The 20,036-nt window shown below is 36.5% G+C and overlaps 1 protein-coding gene across 5 annotated transcripts in view; it reads left to right on the top strand.

Moving 5' to 3' along the window:
• PCDH17 (protocadherin 17) overlaps positions 1–18,417 on the top strand; it is an 86,615-nt gene extending 68,198 nt beyond the window's left edge. For 2 of the 5 annotated variants that reach the window (XM_049815704.1, XM_049815703.1), the window contains exons 4-5: positions 9,396–9,470; positions 17,160–18,417. In XM_049815704.1, coding sequence (XP_049671661.1) covers positions 9,396–9,470; positions 17,160–17,842 — 758 coding nt within the window. In that variant the 3' untranslated portion in view covers positions 17,843–18,417. Of the gene's footprint in view, positions 1–9,378; positions 9,471–17,159 lie in introns of all 5 variants that reach the window. The other 3 variants (XM_049815706.1, XM_049815707.1, XM_049815705.1) reach the window with 3 other exon arrangements.
• The last annotated feature ends 1,619 nt before the right edge of the window (positions 18,418–20,036 follow it).

The following is a 20,036-nucleotide window of genomic DNA, read 5'->3' as shown; positions in this document are numbered from 1 at the left end:
ACATTTGTGCGACAAATGTGTGAAACTGTATGTATTGTAGCCACAGCTTTGTCTCTATAGTATATATTCAACCGTATCCTTGTGAACATTTATGTTTACGTATGTATATGAAGGTGATCTCTGGCAAAGTGCCAGTGGGATACAATAAATTGTCTTTGTCCTGTAACTTTGCCAGACTCACCAGCCCCCAACCCACTAGTCTCTTTTGCCAGGATCTGTTCTACAATTCCAAACCTATATGTACATCAAAGAGACACAGTCAAAAACAAGGAAATAAATTGTCAGATAATTGTCTTGCAAAATTTTGGGCAAGGTTGAATTTTCACATATTAAATTAGTGTCTGCACTAATAGCAGCTTTTCTGTGTAAGCAAGTGTCACTATTATATGCCCTAGTTGAGGAAGATGACGCATTCATGTTTGATTTTAGTCATGTGTGATCCCACTGAAAATGGGGGAAATTGTATATTCTTTCTGAAAGCCTATAAAAGGTGAAAGATTAAAATATGTACTGTAAACAGTTGAACAAACTTGATAAACTTACCCTAGTGAGCACCCAGCACACCTGAAGGCATTGAAAGAGGAGACAGAATAAATAAGATGTTTTAAAATAATTTTGTCTTTTTCCTGTCCCAAACACTTGACATTTCCCATAATTTTGGTGGGTAGAGAGAGGCTTTAGACAGGCAAAAGAAATCTTAAATTCGGGTGTGTTTTAGCACCCAGGCTATTACTACATTTTAAGATAATCACACGGCACAAGTTAAGGATTTTATCTATATTACAGATCTGTTCTCAGAAGGCTTTACATTCCCCATTGCAGCCTTTGATAATTCAATTAGTCTCTCAAAAAGTTGGGAGTAGCTGATAAATTCACTTTAATGTTAAATCAAGTACCCCAGCAGGTTTCTCTTAATATGATCGCTTCTCAGGGAGCTTAGCTCTAGAGGTGATACCTCCCAAACACAACTTTCTGCAAGGAATATGTGGGCTTTTGGAGCAGATTAAAAGAACTATCTGTACCAACGTAGCTTCTCACCATTAATAAAGTTACTTCAGATCATGACAGTGATCTCATTCACTCAGATGGCTGTCCATCTAGTTTAATTTATTTTAATTGGCAGCCTTAGGTCCCTCCATGGAACGGATTCCATGAATATGATGAATGATCCCAGGAACAGAGAATGTCATTAAACAAGCTGAATTTAACCCTTCCCTTTAAACACTGTCTTTTGGGATTCCCAAATCCTATTGGCAGACACTGATTGCTGAATAATAAGTAGGAGGGGATTAGCTAGATCTGCATTGACTGTGTCTTTGGAGAATGCTAACAATAATGCCAGTTCTGTTTGTCTACCTCTAGGAAATGAACAAAGAATATGTTAGACGCAAAAGATGAACAGCAGGATTTAGTGTGGTAAATAGATGCATGTCCCTGCAGAAATCAAATAGCAAAGCAGAGAGAAAAATCCTAACAAGAAAACGCTGCTTACTACTTACAAACAGTTGGCCTTAATAGGGAGATTGTCATTGACCTTCTGTACAGGATTACAGTTTTGCTAGAAGGAAGACTTGAATTTTAGAGGTATTCATCCATGTCATCAAAGACGCATGTTGTCATCATAGTTAGAGCAGGCTAACTGTGACACTGAAAGCTTATAGAAAATGCTGTATTTTCCTCTCCAAACGTAGAAGATAAAAAGTGACAGAAATGTACGTATCCCTCTCTGTGTGAAATGCTTCATTTGATATTTTTACTCCACTCCTGCTCAAAATCAAATAGGCAGTTATATTCAAGGAAAACATTTGCTGATTGTTTCATAAAACAGATTCTCACAGTAAGCAAAATAAATATATTATTTTAGATACAACTTTTTCAAAGAAAGATTGCAAACAAACTAATTTCTAATGAATTAATCCTAGGAAACTTTAGGGAAGACATTTTGCATAAACATTTAGATTTAATATATGATTTCTTCTCTTTTGTTTTTTGACTTGAAAATCAGACTTACATAATAACTTCTTTTTATTCAGAGTGGTTAACCTATTAAAGAATTGCCCTTTATTTTCCTGTGCTAGTTTTATATTTTTATCATATATTTTTTTAATTCTGATTATTTTCTTTTTAATAGCCCTTAGCTTTTTTTCTACCAAGAAAAAAAAAAATGCTCTAAAACTGAAAATATCTACCCCAATATAAGTTGTATCCCAGTATATGATGTTGTGAATATTAGCCTTACTAGTCTGTCCAGTACAGCTCTGAAATACTTCTTGAAGTTACACAGCTGCAACAAACTGTGGATGAAAATGTTGAAGGCAGTTTGTAATATCAAGCTGCAATTGAATTTATTTGTTTATCATGCAGACCAATAGGCTATAGTGGCTAAATGTAGCTGTGGTAATATATCATGGGAACATCTGATAATGCAGATGCACTCTACAGGATTACTGTCATTGGTTTCCCACTTGATTATGTTTAAAGAAAAATTAACTACTAAATAAGTGTGTCAGCTTTTCAGAGGACTGTGACTGATGTTTTGTGAACAAAGTTGTTGGCAGTTGTCATCCCAGTCTGAGTGTCTGAGAACTACCAGTTCAACATTGTTGAATCAAAAAGCATATGCCAAATTTAAACTAAGAATTTATTTAAAGAAGGAATATTTGGGCTGATGTTGAAAGCCACAGACTTAATGAATGAAAGAACTCAGGCCTACTCAACCTTTGAAATAAGAATTTTGAGATCAGAATTGTTTCTGAGAATGGAATCAGTGACTGGTGGGAGTTCCAGGTATGCCGCTCTACATCAATAAATTTTATTTTGTCCTTGGAAAGGAGAGAAATGACATACTATGATTTACTTTGGGGCATCTCAGATAACTTAAAGTCTAACTCCAAAATCCAAGGCTAGCAATTCTGTACTCTCAGGACAGGTAGGTAGGCATGAAAAATCTGGTACATAAATATGGGCTATGGTTCATGAAGCTCCCTTCCTTTTATTTTCTTAGTTAAGCAACAGCTAACTGAATGCTTTGGTAATATTTGCAGAAGATCTGTAGGTTTGAACTGTAGATGAAAGGGAAAATTGGAATTTACCATCTTTGCAAGGTATCCAGTACTCTGCTGTGTTTAGCATTCAGCTAGATCTGTGACCCAAGAGAGCCAGGACGCAAAAGCAAGGTATGGCTGGACAGAATTGACAGGAAGGACACTGGCTCTCATCTGCCTCTGGATCTAATTTCTAGCAGGAGCTAGGATGATGTTCTGGTCATAATTAGGTGCCAACTTACTCTGTAGACAAAGTATAATTAATCAGCTGATCTGGATTTCTCTTCCTAGATTTCTGGAAATAAATAAAATAAAATAAAATAAAATAAAATAAAATAAAATAAAATAAAATAATTTTTAAAAGGCCACTTTGCACCATGTCAAATATCTTGCCTGTGTAAAGGTGGCAGCACCTATACATCAGCAAAGCCACTTGCTGTTACAGTTCTGACAAGAACTTAGTTGACGCCAGAGCTGCAGCTGCAAGAAGGAAGTAGATCAGCTACAACTTGCCTCAATGAAGAGCAGCGGATCCCAATGTGTTCCTTCAGGCATTCAAAATGCATTTTGACACAAATTTTAATTGTGGAAAAAACCATAGTAGCTTGGTATAAACACGGTTGCACAGCATTAGGGGAGAAGGAAAGTTGGTTTACTTTTGCAAGAAAATAGCTCACTGGAAAAATACCAGGAATCTTGATCTGTCCAGATACTGAATAAATATTCTGTGGAAATCCTGGAAGTTATATGTGCATGTAACCACCAAGCTATTAGTTTGCAAGGGGACAATTTTCCTGCCAATGGGGGAACAACGTGCATAGGGAGAACATCTTGGAAAAGGGGACTCATGATGCTGAGTTACACAACTAAATCTCATCTACATTAAATTAGGCAATATTGGGCCCGTAGACTCAAAACAGTCTTCCGAGTGCTGAAAAGCTTAAGACTGCTAATAGGAGAAGCCGGACCGATGGGTATGTATCTCTAGCACAGAGGTAGATAACTTCAGGACATCAACTCCGTGCACATTCCATGAAGATAGGTAGGCCTATCTGGGAAGCGTTTTAGATCTGGAGCCTATCTCCGACATTCTGAGTGGTTCTCAGGATCCATCCTTGTCCATTGCCTCTAGAGACAGCATAAGAATTCTAGCCTAATTTTAATTGCCAGAACTTAGATTATGTGGCTATCTCTGTTTCTTGAATGAAATTATTCTGTCTAACTGCTGTTAGGCATCTGGTGGAACTAATATTCAGCATCTGAGTCTACTTCCTGTGGGGTTTTTTTTCAGTCCCTTGATTGACAAGAACTCTTCCTTAAAGAGCAGATTAGATGGAAGCTCTCTCTGGTTTGCTTCCTTGTTGCATGATAATAAATCTTAAACAGGAGAGGTGAAAAAACTATGGCCTGTCTTCCTGGTCGCTAGGATTTCGTGCACACAGTAGGAGGAAATCAGGCTCTTCAGAAGACCTCAGCTGTAGGAATACCTTTTCTCTAAATCCTAAATAGACTTAGGCAGGTACAGTTGCCTTAGGAAAGACTATGCTTTATGGTCTTGCTCAGAGAAATAAATCTTAGTAAAAGAAGCAGCTTGGGCATGTTTCATTTTTGCTATCATGAATGATGTCAGATGTCAAATCATCAGCATTTTTTTATCCATACTGTATAGGAACAACACATTCCTGTGTGTTTTCCCAATTAGAAGCTTTTTTTTTTTTTTTTTTTTTTTTTTTTTTTTTACTTTGCTGGGGGTTTTTGAGATGGACATTGACACAAAGGTTAAAAAAAACTTCAAAAAGCCTTCAGTTTAGTATTAGTTCTATGCAGTTACCTCCATCTTTTAGAGTATTACTGTTCTGCACGGTCTGCCTAACCAAAGAACAAGATTTACTGTGCTCTTTGATCTTTTAAAAATATACTGAAATCTGAAATCAAGTGCTTCGTCTGCATCTTGACTTTTCTAGCAACAGTGAGCTAAATAGTGTACTAACATATAAAGTCCCCCTAATATCACCTAAAACAAAGGAAGAACATATCTTCAGAATCGATCCAGCTATGTTTGGCAAATGATTAAATGTTCTGAAATCTGATGTGGATAAAAGAGGGAAGATCAACAATCAAGAAAGGGAAAAAACCCAAAACAAACCAAAACAAAAAACCAAGACAATAAATAGAAAAAGGAATTCCAGCTAAAACAACCCCATTAGATTAAGAGGCTGTACAAAATACCAAATGTCATGCTAAGAAAAGAGCGTAATCTCTATTTAAAGTTAGTCAGAAGGCAGAGCTAAAATATTTTGCTCATAGCCATAGTGCAGAGCTCTTTGCATATCTTGCCACTAATGCAAAATAATCCTACAAAAATCACATACATCTTTGTTTGTTGGGTTGGGGGGGGGGGGGGGTTGTTTTTGTTTTTGTTTTCCTTTTTATTGGGGGGTTGTTTTTTTGGTGGTTTTTTTTGCATTAACCATTTAGGTTAGAGGTTTTTTACGTAGTAATACTAGGGACAATTAAGTCTGTTTAGCACAGAGACAGATGCCAGATGTATGCATGTAACAGTTACAGAGGAAGCATATGCATAGTATCAACTCTACAAATAGTTGGGCTCCCTAGGCACTCGACAGTTTTGAAGCTAAGGGAGGGAATGTTTTTATGTTACAACATTTTCCCTTGGTGGTAGCAAATTAGCTGCCTTGTATCCATCTTCAGCTGGAACTGCAGAGAGTCACTTGAGAGTTTACAAATAAGTTTAGAGCTCTACTGAACTGTTTCTTAGATACCTGAGAAGTGGGATACAAACCATGGGTGTGTTGTAACAGGTGGACTTAAAAAAAAAAAAAAAAAAAAAAATTGTTCTTTTTTTCCCATAAGACAATTTTTTCTTACCTTAATTCCTTCCGGATTTTGTTCAAGGTCAGACTGAGCCTTGCTTTCAGATATGGTGCTTCACACACAATTTTTGTCTCCTTGGGAATTAAAGCAATTCTTTTTCTTAAATAAAAACAAAGCAAAGCTACACTTTTATTGGGAAACCCAGAGGCTGTTTGTGAAAAAAACATGCAGTAGATATTGGGGCTCAGTTTTCTCTGCTTTCCATTATCTTTGATACTAAGAATTCAAACCAAAAATAACTGTACAGGTCTCTTGCCTTTTCTTTCCAATAGAACAAAAAAGCTGAGAGGAGGGGGACCCATTAAAATCAAGTCATGGTGGAAAGCATCCATGAAACTCTAAATCAAGTAAATATTATAGTGACAAGTTCTGGTAAATGAAAAGGTCTCTTTAAATACACTGAGAAAGTTGATCATGATCCACGTCTAGAATAGGTTTTACTGCATTTTATAGTATGTCCGTTCCATTCCTAGGAGTGTAGTATCTTCATCACCTCTACAGAGTAAAGATTTTCCTAAAGGAAGTCAATAGATCGACACTGACTGACATATTCTGAATCCTTCAGCAGCTTTAAAGGTAGCAGCTGCATCTTTTACTTGCTTTGCCAGAACAGTGTTTAACTTCTCTTATGCTTCACTGTTGGATTTCCTTTGTAGGGTGTTCAGATAATTAAGCTGAGGGCACAGCTAAGAGAAATTACCCTGAGTGCATCTTACTTGGTGGTGATGTTTGTAACCAGCCTTTAAGTCTATCTCCAGGACTAAAATACACTTTTTATAAGAACATGGCTCAGATGAGGGGTTGCTAGGGACCAGAAAAATAGCTTCTAAAAGTTAACAGCCTTTAAAAGTGAAGATATTAGTGAAAACAATGAACACATAATGACAACAGTTTTGGAAATAGTTCCCAAATTACCAGCTTTTTCTTACAGATATGTTTTGTCACTTCACAGTGCTCTGACATCAATACAAAAGTTGAAGCTATAACGAATGCAAAGGTGACAAGTAAAAAGGTGACTCTCAGTTGAGCAGCTCAGCTGCTGCAAATAAAAGTAACTAGCAGGAGAGATTTTCTGTGTTAGTGTTGTTAATACCTATAATCTCCTCGATCCTTGAAATATAAGAAAGTGATCTGGAACTTGAGGTTTTGATGAAGGATCTGGGTAAAGGAAGATGTCGATATTCTGAAGTCATCTTCAGTAAGTGTCTTTCAGATTCATTTACAGTTCATGGAGAACCTGAAAATATGGTTTTGAATCTGTTTACATGTACAATTCTTTTTGCCAAACTAGTTATATTTAGAGAGTCAGATTTGAAAAATGCATCCTTAATTATTCTTTCTGATTGATCTAATTGGAGCACGATTCAGTCAGAAGGCAAAGTAGGATAGCATTATGAAACTTAAATTCCTAAGAGAATGTGGGTGCTTCATAAATTGGCATAAGGGTAATCCCATTCTGCAAATCTCTTTTGAAGGTGGTAGTAAAACACAACACCAGCAATCTGCTAAACAATAGTCTAGGGCACCATCTAATCAAACACTAATGAATATGTTACTTATCATAGCATAGGGGAGACTCTATATGAAGCTCTTAAATAATTTCTTTTTTTCTGAAGAAGATATTTCTGTGTCTGTATGCCCAAGTGAGAGTTCCTTAGGATGCCTGGACAACTTCAGGGTTTTTCTGAGAGCAGCGTCATGAAAAGCGTTCTTCCTCCTGTTCTGTCAGATGCATTGTACTGCCCGTGAAGTCCAAAGTATATGACCCGTATACAACATCAACCTTTTGAAGCAGAGAATGATACCCAGTGGGCTTTTCCATCTATCAGTGTAAAACAGACATGGCCTCATTATATCTGGTAAAGGAGATTTTGAATGTAAATCCAGGCATGCTGGCAGGACCGTGGAGCAAACTACTCTCTTTCACCAAAGTGGCCAGATTTTGAATGGTTCGGCATCCATATAGCCGTTAGTCATTTTTTTGTGAGCCTTTGTAAAGGAAAACAGATAGCATTTGAAAAGCTTTACTGCATTGATTCTGTTTTGGACAAAATCATGCTTCTGCACAGAACCTGACAGACTTCCATTCAAGAGACTCTACCTATAGTCAGGATGTAAACAGAACCATCAAAAGGACATAGAAACAGATTTCTTCAGAAGCCTGTCATGTCTCTCTCCTCAGTGACACCGTCATCAGTCAATGTCTGTAAACAAGTTGTCAAATCCAAATTTGAGACAAGCTTACAAAGCAAAAAGCTTGGTGCCTTCTAATTAAAGATTTGTATACTGAGATAATTGGCAACCAGTGAGGAAGGCTCAGTGGTGTAATATATAGCTAATCATTGGTGGCTTGATGGTGTGACAGATGGGCTTAGCTTCTTTAAATTATGGAGCTTTTATACTGGTATTTTCAGGAAATGTCAACAGCGTGATTATATTTTCATTAATGTTGTCTTTCCTTCCCATTCATTGCTTTCGTCAGTCATAACCACTTGTTACCTCTTGTCTCTAACTGCACAATCTATCAACCTTTGTATAGGATGCCTCACAATGCGCCTGGCTAATGACTGGATTCCTAGACGTTGACAGAGTACAATATACAGTGTTAGTATTTACTGAATATTTCAAATTAGATATGGAGATTATTGATCCCACAACTAGTTCGCAATAATGTTAGTAAAAAAGAGTGTGAATATCATGCAAATTCTGCAAATGATTATACAAATTCAGTTGGGTTTCAGATTTAAGAGTCATTGCATTTTTGGGTGCCAGTACTGAAACAATCCCACTGTAAAATCTGTGGAACTGCCTTGATCAAGAGCAGGGAAAATATGTGATATTAAAAACGTTCTTTCTACCAGATCCACAAGCCTGCTCTCTTCTGTTAATTGCTGCAATTTTGTTTCTCTTCTTTTCCAGGAAACAGCTTTTGGGCTCTGCAACAAAGATTTACTGTTTAAAACTATGAATTTGTCAGATTACTAAAGTTTCCCTGTAGCTTCGCAGCTAAGCGCAGGGCTGGCATTGCTAGCCCTTGTACGTTTCCTCCCTGCAGCCCTGGGCTAGGAAGGGGTTTTTACGGTGGGATGGGACGAGTCCAAAATATCTTTTCATGACTGTCATATGGTCTTTTTACTGCAAATTAGAGTAGGTGCCAGTCTGACTTAGAGGCAAACATTGGAAACCAAAACTGGGTGTCTGTTCTCAGCCTCTCCTCTTTCTCCTCTGACAGGAAGAAATGAGACACCCTTTTTACTAGTCAGACATTTTCCGTTCACTGCCAACTATAAACTCCTGTGCTTGTACCTTTGAGAAGCATAGTGAAAAATTTCAGGGGCCGTGAGCTATGGCCACAGATAGAAATTGTTTTTCTGCTGTGGAAGTTTTGACAGTGTTGTGAATTTTGGAAGCAGAGCCTATCCCTGTCTGTGACTCACAGGTCTGATTTGCCTCCAGAACAGCAAGGCAGAGGCCAAAGACCCATTGTTGGGATCTGTGGACCAGCCCGCTGTGAGGATGGAAAATTTTCAGGTAACAGAAATGTTTTCTTGCTCTTACGCTGTCTTTAAATAAAAATATGTGATTGCCATTAAGTCGTAAGCATGGATTTAAAGCATAGTTCTATAAGAAAAATGTTAAATGTTCTGTAGCGCACCGTGTAATCCAGAAATATTCCTCCGATATTTATGGTTTGGGACAAATGTGAACTAGAATTAAATCCATAGGCGCACCAACTTGTTATTGCTTTTGAAGTGCCTTATGCCGTGGCAATATAAAAATATACATTCTCTTTATCCTGTGTCCAGACAACAAGAAAACAAACAAAAAACCCCAAACAAAAACTCAACAGCCAACAATGGAGAAACTGTGTAAGGATTATAGACCTCAGAAGCTTGTAGCTATATCAGGAAAAGACCAGGAGATCCAAGAGGTTTAAAAAGTGGCAGTCCATTCTCATTTTACTGCCAGTCATTTTGCTAATCTGAGCTCCATAATTGCTTTGCCTAACTGAAAGGACCCTTTAAACAGACAAGCCAATATAAATACTCAGATTGGAGACAGCTCTGTTTAATAACAGCAAGCATGTGTATAGAAGTATTTGTTTACCTCTGCTCATTTATGTCAAAATCAATTGTAATTAAACAGGAATCCAACCACAGAAGTAGTACTTTAGCTGATTGTTCTCATCAGAAGTGTCATATAGCCCCAGTGTTTAGGACATGTCAAAGCAGCCCATTACTTTTCTCCTGTAATAAATACCTACTTATAGTCTTTTCATCTTTTCAGTTCTTTAGTAAAGGCAATTGCCTGGCTCAAATAAAAAAGTAAGACACCATTTCATATCAATTCTGGGAGTTTTTCTGGTCATATTACAGGAATTACTGAAGTTCTGAAAGGCAGAGTTATTTATATTCTCTGTTAGACATTAGGTACCATTTATTGTCCATCTGTTTACACATACGTACAGAAAATAGAGATCTTCCGTATCTATTCAAGGTATTAAAATATATAAAACATACCTTATTTTTTTAGTCTAAAGCAAGTACTGGTGTGTTATTTTACACAGTGTGTGGTTAGACCAATGTAAGCTACAGAGGATTTTACACCTTGTCTCATTATTGAGTGAATTCTATATGGAAATTATTTTCAAAAATGAACACAAATTCACAACACCAAGGGTGAAATGAATCTATCTCCTAGGGAAATCAGTGTAACTCCATGCATGCATCGAAGGCAGATCTTTTCCTTCGTGAGGTGAAACAAGGGTCAGAAAACATGTGCATTACTGTTTGCTCCATAATGCCATGAAGAATAGAGCATTTCAAGAGTGAAGGTAGAGCTTAGAGCAGTGTGAAGCTCCATGCTTCAAAAAGAAGAAATACATTTTGGAACGGGTCCTCCAATGTATTTTTCATTTAGAGCTGTTAGTTGATAGCCATTCCAGTCAACTGAGTCAGCCAGTGAGCCATCCTTGACAATTAATGGGGTTTTTTAGCTTCCATATTTATAGAAAAGAATAAAAAAAAAAAGTCAATTAGAAGGAGATGTTTATGCGATAGTAAAAACTACACATCACCTGTTGAAAAAAGAAAAAAAGAATAAATAAGAAAGATATCTGAAAGATAGACTAACATTTCCTAGGACAATGAAAAATAACAAAAGCTACTGACATTTTAAAATATTCAGTGTTATTAGTGTACTTATCTAGCCATATTCTTGTTTAGCTTTCATTAATGAACATATAGTAATACAAAGCTACATTTTTTTATATTTTGTGAGTAAAAAGGTCTTAGAAAGGAATGCACTTGATTGACCATTTACCAGGTCAAATCTTATAACTTATAATGATCTGAACTCTGTCTGCCTTGTTTAACTTCAGATACAATTTGATAACATCATTTACAGGTTTTGAGAGGAATAGGAATGTGTAGGTCTAGGTCTAGGTCTAGGTGCGGGCTTGTGTATAGTGGAAATCAGATTTTAAATATATGAGTGTATACATATATTTACATACATATAAACATATATATGAAAGCATATATGTATATGTGCATATACATATATTTAAAGTCTGATTTCCCCTATACACAAGCCTGGACATTTATTATTATATTATATGGAGTACTTCGATACAGAGTGTAGTGTTCTACATCTTATACACATAGTACATGAAATATTTCTTGAAAATGTTTGTATGTTGATGTTTTATGTACATGGATTTTTTACTTTTCATTTGGTTTTCTGCTCTGTGTGTGTACGTGTAATTGAAATAATTAGGGTTCAATTAAATGAGAAAAAGTATTTATTAACTCAGTTTGGCTACATCGAGTCACTGTTAAAAAAAATTCTTGAGTTTATTCTTTGTTATCATTATGCAAATTTCATATAATTAGTGAGTCAAACTAAGATATCTCAGTTATAGCCATTGAAAGGAGCCAGCTATCTAAAGCATTAATTAACTTTATAGTGCAATATATTTAGGGTGAAATCAGTACCCATATTTAATTCTGTTCACAGTATTTATGAGGAAAGCATAGGAAATTAAAGATAGCACAATAAAAGTATCTTTTGCTTTAAGTTTGCTACAGAAGACAGATGTTAAATATAGCTCCTCTGGTAATATAGAATAAAATATGTAAGATATGTCTTATGTTGCACCAAAGTACCTACCTTGCATTGCATTTTATATGTTGGCAACATAACTTTCATCCCACACCATCTTAAATTTCTATCCGGTATACATTTCCTATCATCTAGGTGACTTGTTTCAAGATAGCTTGTTTCCTTTTCTTTCTACGGCTAATAATTTAGCAGCTCTATTTTAGTGTATTTTCTCCCCTAAGTGCACAAAGCACTTCTGACTGTTTAGCCTTAAAGCTCCAGAGAGTTAGGAAAACCTCTAGGCTCCTTCTGTTTATTGTACACGCTTGCACTGTTAAGGGTTTATTTTCAACAGGAGGGAGACAAGTACAGAGATAAAGACCGATGGTGCATATCACTCTACCAGCACATCTTGCTGTACAGCACAGTGTATGACCTATTTTACATATATATATTTATATATTTACCTTTAAATTGGTTCTATTTTCTCGTATGTACTAATTTGGTCCTTGGTGGTGATAGTTCACTTCATGTTTATAGTTTCTCCTGCTAGTACAAAAGTGCCTGTTCGATTTTCTTCACTGTCTGCTAGCTGTAGCAGTCAAAATTACGGGCTAATGGCGAGACGAGCAGCTTATAATGTATGATAATCAATACTCAAAATCCATTTCCTATGATGTGACATAAAAGAGTGAAGGGAAAAGGCACAGATTTTCAAGACTAGAGCACCAAAGCTCATGCAATGCGGGTGGTTTTCACTTCAAGGTCATTCAGTATTTGTTTCTTCTTCTTTTTTGGCTTCATATTTAATTCAGTCACTGCTAGGATGCCCAGGGAGCAGAAATGGAAAGTTAGTCAATACTGTGAGTATGAATGCAAGTATAAAAACTGCTTTAGCAAATGCAGGAAATGAGAAGGGGAAGGAAGATATGGCGTGCAATATATATAATGTATATATGCTATATGATATATATTTCTTTTACTTAGAGATTGCCAACAAACTTTGTATTTTTATTGGCAGTAATGAATAATGTAAATACTGTGTAAGAGTTATCCTTGTACTCAGTGTATGTGTACGCACATGCGTAAGAGCTAAAAATTCAAAATCTTAGAACATAACGGTTATAACAAAATTAACCTAATCAGTCTTGAAAATCTCAAACATAGTTTTTGGCACAGTACTGAATAGCTATTGTAGTTAATTTATTTCCAGTGGCTGAGAACTTCTCTGACCTTTACCTTTCATCTAAATTTTGTTCATTTCAGTCTCAGTTCAGGGAATAATTTTGATTTTTTTTTTTTAAACGAATACAGTTCCATCAAGTTTTAGAATAGGAGACAGTGTCAAAACAGAGTTTCCCGGTTGTATATTTCATATACATATGTATAAGTTATCAATGTAGATAGCAGAGAATTGTATATAAATATATGAACATTTATTTAATGTCTGTTAAGATAATACGACACAGAACTACTACCTGAAAGGCAGGAAGAATTTCCCTTCTACAGGTGCTCTTTTTTGTGGTTTAATGAAATAGGCTGTACTGTACTGAAATCTTCCCAACTGTGTTCACTGATGGTCTCCCAGTACACTCTGAGCTATTGATACATTAAATATGGTTAGAAAGTTCTAGTGCTACTTTTTTTCTGTGAGAAAGAAAGAAGCAAAGAGGAGTCCTGTTTTGATGGAATGATTGAAAAGAGAGAGAACAGCAGAGAGAAGTGTCGGTCCATTGATTGTGCAGTTCTGAGCATTTTATGGTAGCTAATATGCAGCATGGTTTTATTTTCATCTTTTGTTAAAAAAAGACCAAAATTATTTACAAAAATTCATACAAAGGATAGTTAAATTTACAAAATAAAACAGTTAATTGGAAAGCTGATTAATTGCTTAGGGAAACCTTTAAAAATGCCAGAAAACTTCTACTAAGCATTATCATGAATTCCATATAAATGAAAAATAGTTTTAGATATGGTTAGAGAAAATCCTAAACAAAACACCTATTATTTCTCCTTACTGTATAGGTCCACTTTCAAAGCTAGAGGCTGAGCTTGCCACAAATCTACTTGGTAGGATTAGGAGGAAGAGAAAAAGAACAAAATTAATTAAGAGCAAGCATTTGCAAAATCTGAAGTTCTAGAATTAACATTGAAAAGGTTGGCTTGGGGCATTTGTTTGTTTGTTTATTTCTGTTGGATTTCTGTGATAAAAAGCAATCAAACCTGGCTAGTATTAACTATTGCCCATCCCATGCTGAAGCCTGGAACCTTCCGCTCCAATGCTCTTGCCCCATGTGCCTTTTAAAATATATTGGTTTGGTTTGGTTTGGTTTGTGGAATTTTATGTTCTTTTTCTGAGAGAGAGAGAACATAGCAGTTTCATTTGGCTGTTTTAAGCAGCAGCTGTTTGATGCTGTAGAAGCTCTGGAAAACTAGATAGAGAACTTTAGTGGAGATGAACTTATAATTTTTGTACAATTTTGTATAATTTTTAACTTTTTTTGGGGGGGGGGGGGTGGAATGAGGTGTATAGCAATGTCCTTTATTTGTATGACTCCCTTTTCATTAAGCAATTATCACCACATATGTTGTCTCTATGGTTATGCATACCAATGCCATCTCATTCAAATGAAGAAAAATCAAACACCACAAAATTAAATCTCTTCCTTAAACTCTTCTCAGTTCTGTCACTATGTTACAGTCCCAGGGTTGGGGTTGTCTTTTGCTCTTGCTTTTCATGATGATAAATCTAATTTTTATTGTACACGAAAATCAGCATGCAGCTTACTTTTCCTTGCAGGTCATAGAATCATAGAATGGTTTGAGTTGGAAGGGACTTTGAAAGATCACCTAGTTCCAACCCCCCTGCCATGGGCAGGAACACCTTCCACTAGCCCAGGTTGCTCCAAGCCCCATCCAGCCTGGCCTTGAACACTGCCAGGGATGGGGCAGCCACAGCCTCTCTGGGTAACCAGTTCCAGTGCCTCACCACCCTCACAGTAAAGAATTTCTTCCTCATGTACAATCTAAATCTACCTTCTTTCAGTTCATGCAGTCCTGGATACAATTGGCTTCCTACGCTGCAAGTGCACATTGCTGGCTCATATCCAATTTTTCATCCACCAGTATCCCTAAGTCCTTCTTCTCAGGGCTTCTCTCAACCCCTTCATCCCTCAGCCTGTACCGATACTGGTGATTTCCATGACCCAGGTGTAGGACCCTGCACTTGGCCTTCTTGAACTTCATGAAGTTCACATGGACTCATTTCTCAAGCCTGTCAAGGCCATTCTGGATGGCATCCCTTCCCTCTAACGAATCAACTGCACCACTCAGTTTGGTGTGATCTGCAAACTTGTACTCAATCCCACTGTCTATGTCATTGATGCTGATATTAAACAATGTTGGTCCCAGTGTGGACCCTTGAGGGACACCGCCCATTACTGGTTTCCAGTCAACCAGTAAAATTTTCAACTGATTTTCAAGTAAATTATCTCACCCCGATTTAACTGATCATTGTGACACAACACAATTTTATTTAAATTTAAGTCACATTTATTCATGTCTTTTTAGAAATGTGAACAGTCAAAGCTGTTTACACTGTTGGATTCTCATAGATCATCTTTGGTGCTTCTTCTGCGTCAGGTTTCTGCAGCCCAACTGTCCATAAATCTGGTGGTGATTTTCTAAGATTACCAGGAATTTATTTTCTAATTTAGAAAGATGATGATCACTTAAATTTTCCCTGTCTTTGGGTCAACAAGTTTGTTCTGCTTTTCTGAAGACCGGTTGTGCATGTCTCTGTGTGTGTGTGTGTGTTCCATCCTTACATTTCAAGGTATACTGATAGTTTTTTGTCTACCTGGAATTCCAGGCATTTTGTTAATAATAAATTCCTCAAATAAAATTAAAAGTTGAACCCATATGCCCATATTGCGGAAGAAAATGCTTAATAGCTAAAGACCAGTGTACAGCTGATAGAAACCTAGAGATGATAAAAGGATTTATTCTATCAGTAGTGACTAAAGAGTACTGAGAAGAAGAAGAATAAAGCAACTTGGACCAAAGTTCTGTTTTTCTAAAAACGCATTTAAGAGGTATTTCTGGAATTTTCCCTATCCCTGACACTGGTTTAGAGTCATGTACAATTATAAAATTGTACTCAATGGTGGCCCAAACATATTTTATTAGTGTAAAATGGCAGACGAGCTGAGGTTTTCAAAGCAGAAAGTTTTCTTTGAATTGTAGAACAGGAAGTATCAAAATTTATGTTCTAAAAATGTAGTGAATAAACGATCTTATTTAGCTATATTCTTTGAAAGAAATAAGAATATAGAAATCCTATCTGAAAACATTATCAGTTCAAATAGTGTGTCACAGTTTGTCATTCTTCCAAATTGTACGTATTGAGCAAATCCATTTTCACTTACTTGCACCAAAACAAAAAAGGGGAAAACTGATTACATGATCCATACTTATGTCTAATAAAATTGCAGTATGCACTTTTTGACAAGCTTGTATTTAATGCATACTGATGGAAAATTCTAGTTCTCTGTTCTCAGCAGGAAAAGTAGGCTTTTTAAGAAAACCTTTTTATTTTGTGACTGTCACACAACATAATTATAAACGAAATGGAGGCGACAAAAATGAAAAGCCAGCTTGCTGATTTTTATGAAGTGTTTGTATTTCCAGAAAGGCAGTCATTGCTCAGTTATTTGATTTGAAAAATTAATCCTGATAATGCCTTTTGAGTTCCTTAAGTACTGTTCACTCTTTTCTAGGATGAGTTTTACAGAACAAAGCCTAACAGATTTCTACAGCAGATTAGTTTACAGATGAAGCTCAATTCCACTGAGAATGATTCTCTAATGACCCCTTTATACTTCCATTGGGCTGTGTGAATGCTTTAATACGTAGAGAACAGTTAAATAAATCTATTGTCTCAACTAACAGGTTTATGCAATCCTTCTGAAATATTTTAATTATAGCTTCTTCTTTTTCCCTGTAATTAAGAAACCAGATGTCAAGTAAGCCCATCACGTGTTGATCATAGCCTATCCATTAGTTTAAAGCAATCCACTTATAATTAGAGTTTTTTTCTCTTTCTCCTTTGTTTTACAGAGCAAGAAGAATGTGTTAACTGCACAGATGAATGCAGAGTGCTTGGTCATTCTGACAGGTGTTGGATGCCACAGTTCCCTGCAGCCAGTCAGGCTGAGAATGCAGATTATCGCACAAATCTCTTTGTACCCACAGTTGAAGCTAACGTTGAGACTGAGACATACGAAACTGTGAATCCCACTGGGAAAAAGACTTTTTGTACATTTGGGAAAGACAAGAGAGAGCACACTATTCTCATTGCCAATGTTAAACCTTACTTAAAAGCCAAACGTGCCCTGAGTCCTCTGCTTCAGGAGGTTCCCTCAGCATCGAGCAGCCCAACCAAGACATGCATTGAGCCTTGCACCTCAACAAAAGGACCACTGGATGGTTGTGAAGTGAAATCAGGAGCCTTGGCTGAACCGAGCAGCCAGTACTTGTCAACTGACAGTCAGTACCTATCGCCTAGTAAACAGTCGAAAGACGCTCCCTTCATTGCATCAGATCAGATGGCTAGGGCCTTCGCAGATGTGCATTCCCGAGTGAGCCGAGACTCGAGTGAGATGGACTCTGTGCTGGAGCAGTTAGACCGTTCAGCCCGGGATCTAGGCAGGGAGTCGGTGGATGCCGAGGAAGTTGTGAGAGAAATAGACAAGCTCTTACAGGACTGTCGGGGAAGCGACCCTGTGGCCGTCAGAAAGTGAGGGGGCAAATAAGGACAGGCTGGCAGTTACGTTCCTCTTCTGCTGATTAAAAGTAAATACATGAGTAAATCCCCTGGTTGTAACAGATTTACAGGAATGAAGGAAGACCAATGCTGCTTTAAGGCTTTTAGTGAACATCTGAAGTGCCCACAAGTATGTTCTTTTCACTGCTCTTTCTTTTTGACAGATAACACTGGTTTCATTTTGACCAAACTTTCATTAGGACAGAGTCAAGTACACTGAGAACAAAACGAAAGAAGGAAAGACGGTGCCATTTTGACAATCTGATAGGAAGGTGTGAGAAAGGTGGAATGGAAATACGTCTGATACTTTAAGACTGTCCTGAATAGCTGATGCTGACTTTACTGTTTACGTATAAACCCCAAGAAAAACAGGGTTGAATAATTCTGATCTGTGGTGGATTTCCAGCAGTCACCGCAGGCTTCTTCTGAAAGTCCTAAAAAGAGTTCTTGTAGTAGTCCAAGCGACACCAAACATTAACATTCATTTGTGGTAAACATTTATGTACAAAGTTATTTGCCACAAATATGGGAAAAAAAAAAAAAAAAAAAAAAAAAAAAGAACAAGAAAACAAAAAACCCCCATTCCAGATCATTATTCAACAAAACATATCCTGATCATTAGTAAAACACTTCATGTCATATTAAGGTTAAATGTAAAATGATAGAGTCCATCTTGTCCTGCACACACATAAGCTAATTCACTTGATAAAAAAGAAAAAAAAGATTTTAATATCTATTTAGCGTTTTAGTGTCCAACAAAACTATAAATAGTTAGTGGTAAGTTTTAAAAAAACGGAAATAAAATAAAGTTTGAAAAAAAAAATAGTTACCTTTAAGGGTAATACACAAAAGAAATTAACATTATTAACACTTTTTTATTCATTTGTGGACACTAAAATAGCTCAGGAAAGTGAAAATGTCTTAGACATCCACAAAAATCACATGATCATTTAAATGTGCAAATGTAAGAAGATTCAGTGTGTTTACATCAAATGACATATTTTTATTGATTTATTGCAGATTCAGTGCATATGAGCCAAATTGTTGAGTGTATAAGAGCTATATTGTGTATTTTATTAAATTAATATATAGTTGTGTTGCAAAAATATTTGGGCTTATATTGTAAATGGCAAGTGTTGCCTCGGTAGCTGTCGAACTCTATGAGTTTTGTTTTTTCCTGCTTCCTTTTCCCCATGGATTGTGGGAAGCAGCGCCTCAGAGCAAAGTCTCTTGTTTAATGTATGGTCTACGAAGTACTGCAGTACATAATCTGTTCAAAATGTGTTTGAGTGAGCTGATGGAGCTAACTGAACGGCCTACAAATACATCCATCAGTCATGGTTATGTGCAAGTCCTTGTAGAAGCTTCTATTGCAAACCCATGTTTAATAACAAAAATTACACTTGAACCAACATCTGGAACCTCCTTGGGTTTTTTTTTTTTTTTTTCCAAACACATGCAGCCAGCCTGTTTAATGTAGGATATTTGATTGACTTCTTAAGAGATGCAACCATTTTCAAAGTTTTGCTATCAAGTTCATAGAGCTGAAAAACATGTCAGTGCCGATGTGGCATGGGCACTATTTTATCTGATTCTTTAGAATGTGCAATTGCTTACTGCAGTTCTAGATATACACTGCTTATTTTGGGGGGTGGTTTTAGTTTGGTTTTCATTTGTTCTGAAAATTCTTTGCAGAATAACTTGGGATATACTTTCTACTTATTTTTTCTAAGGGTGTTTTTATTGCATTTGAAAAATCCAAAATTGCCTTCAGATGAAAGATAAAAAACAACCCACATTCAAAATGAACTTGCACAGAACAAGAAGAAGCAGAAGATAAAATGTTTAGCTCAGGATTTGTCCCTTATATACTTCAGATACTCTGTTGGAAATACCACTACGGCGCATTGTTTAAAAATGGTGTATTGGGTTTATTAAATTTAATCTGTATTATACAAACATATATAAAAGAGGTGGGCAATCTCAAGTCCCACAAAGTCACAGTTTTCAACAGTTCAAGAAAGGAAATTGACCCAACAGCCTGTTTTGGTGTTGGGATTGCTATTAAATGGTGATTTTAGCTAGTCAGTCCTACAATGAATTGTCTTTGGGAGACAACCATTCTGACAGTTTGCTTTTAGCTCCTCCTGTTAAAAAAGTCTACAACTACA

Source organism: Accipiter gentilis, chromosome 13 (genome assembly GCF_929443795.1).
Source record: "Accipiter gentilis chromosome 13, bAccGen1.1, whole genome shotgun sequence".
Classification (NCBI taxonomy): Eukaryota; Metazoa; Chordata; class Aves; order Accipitriformes; family Accipitridae; genus Astur; species Astur gentilis.
This window is presented reverse-complemented; position numbering and strand designations above follow the sequence as displayed.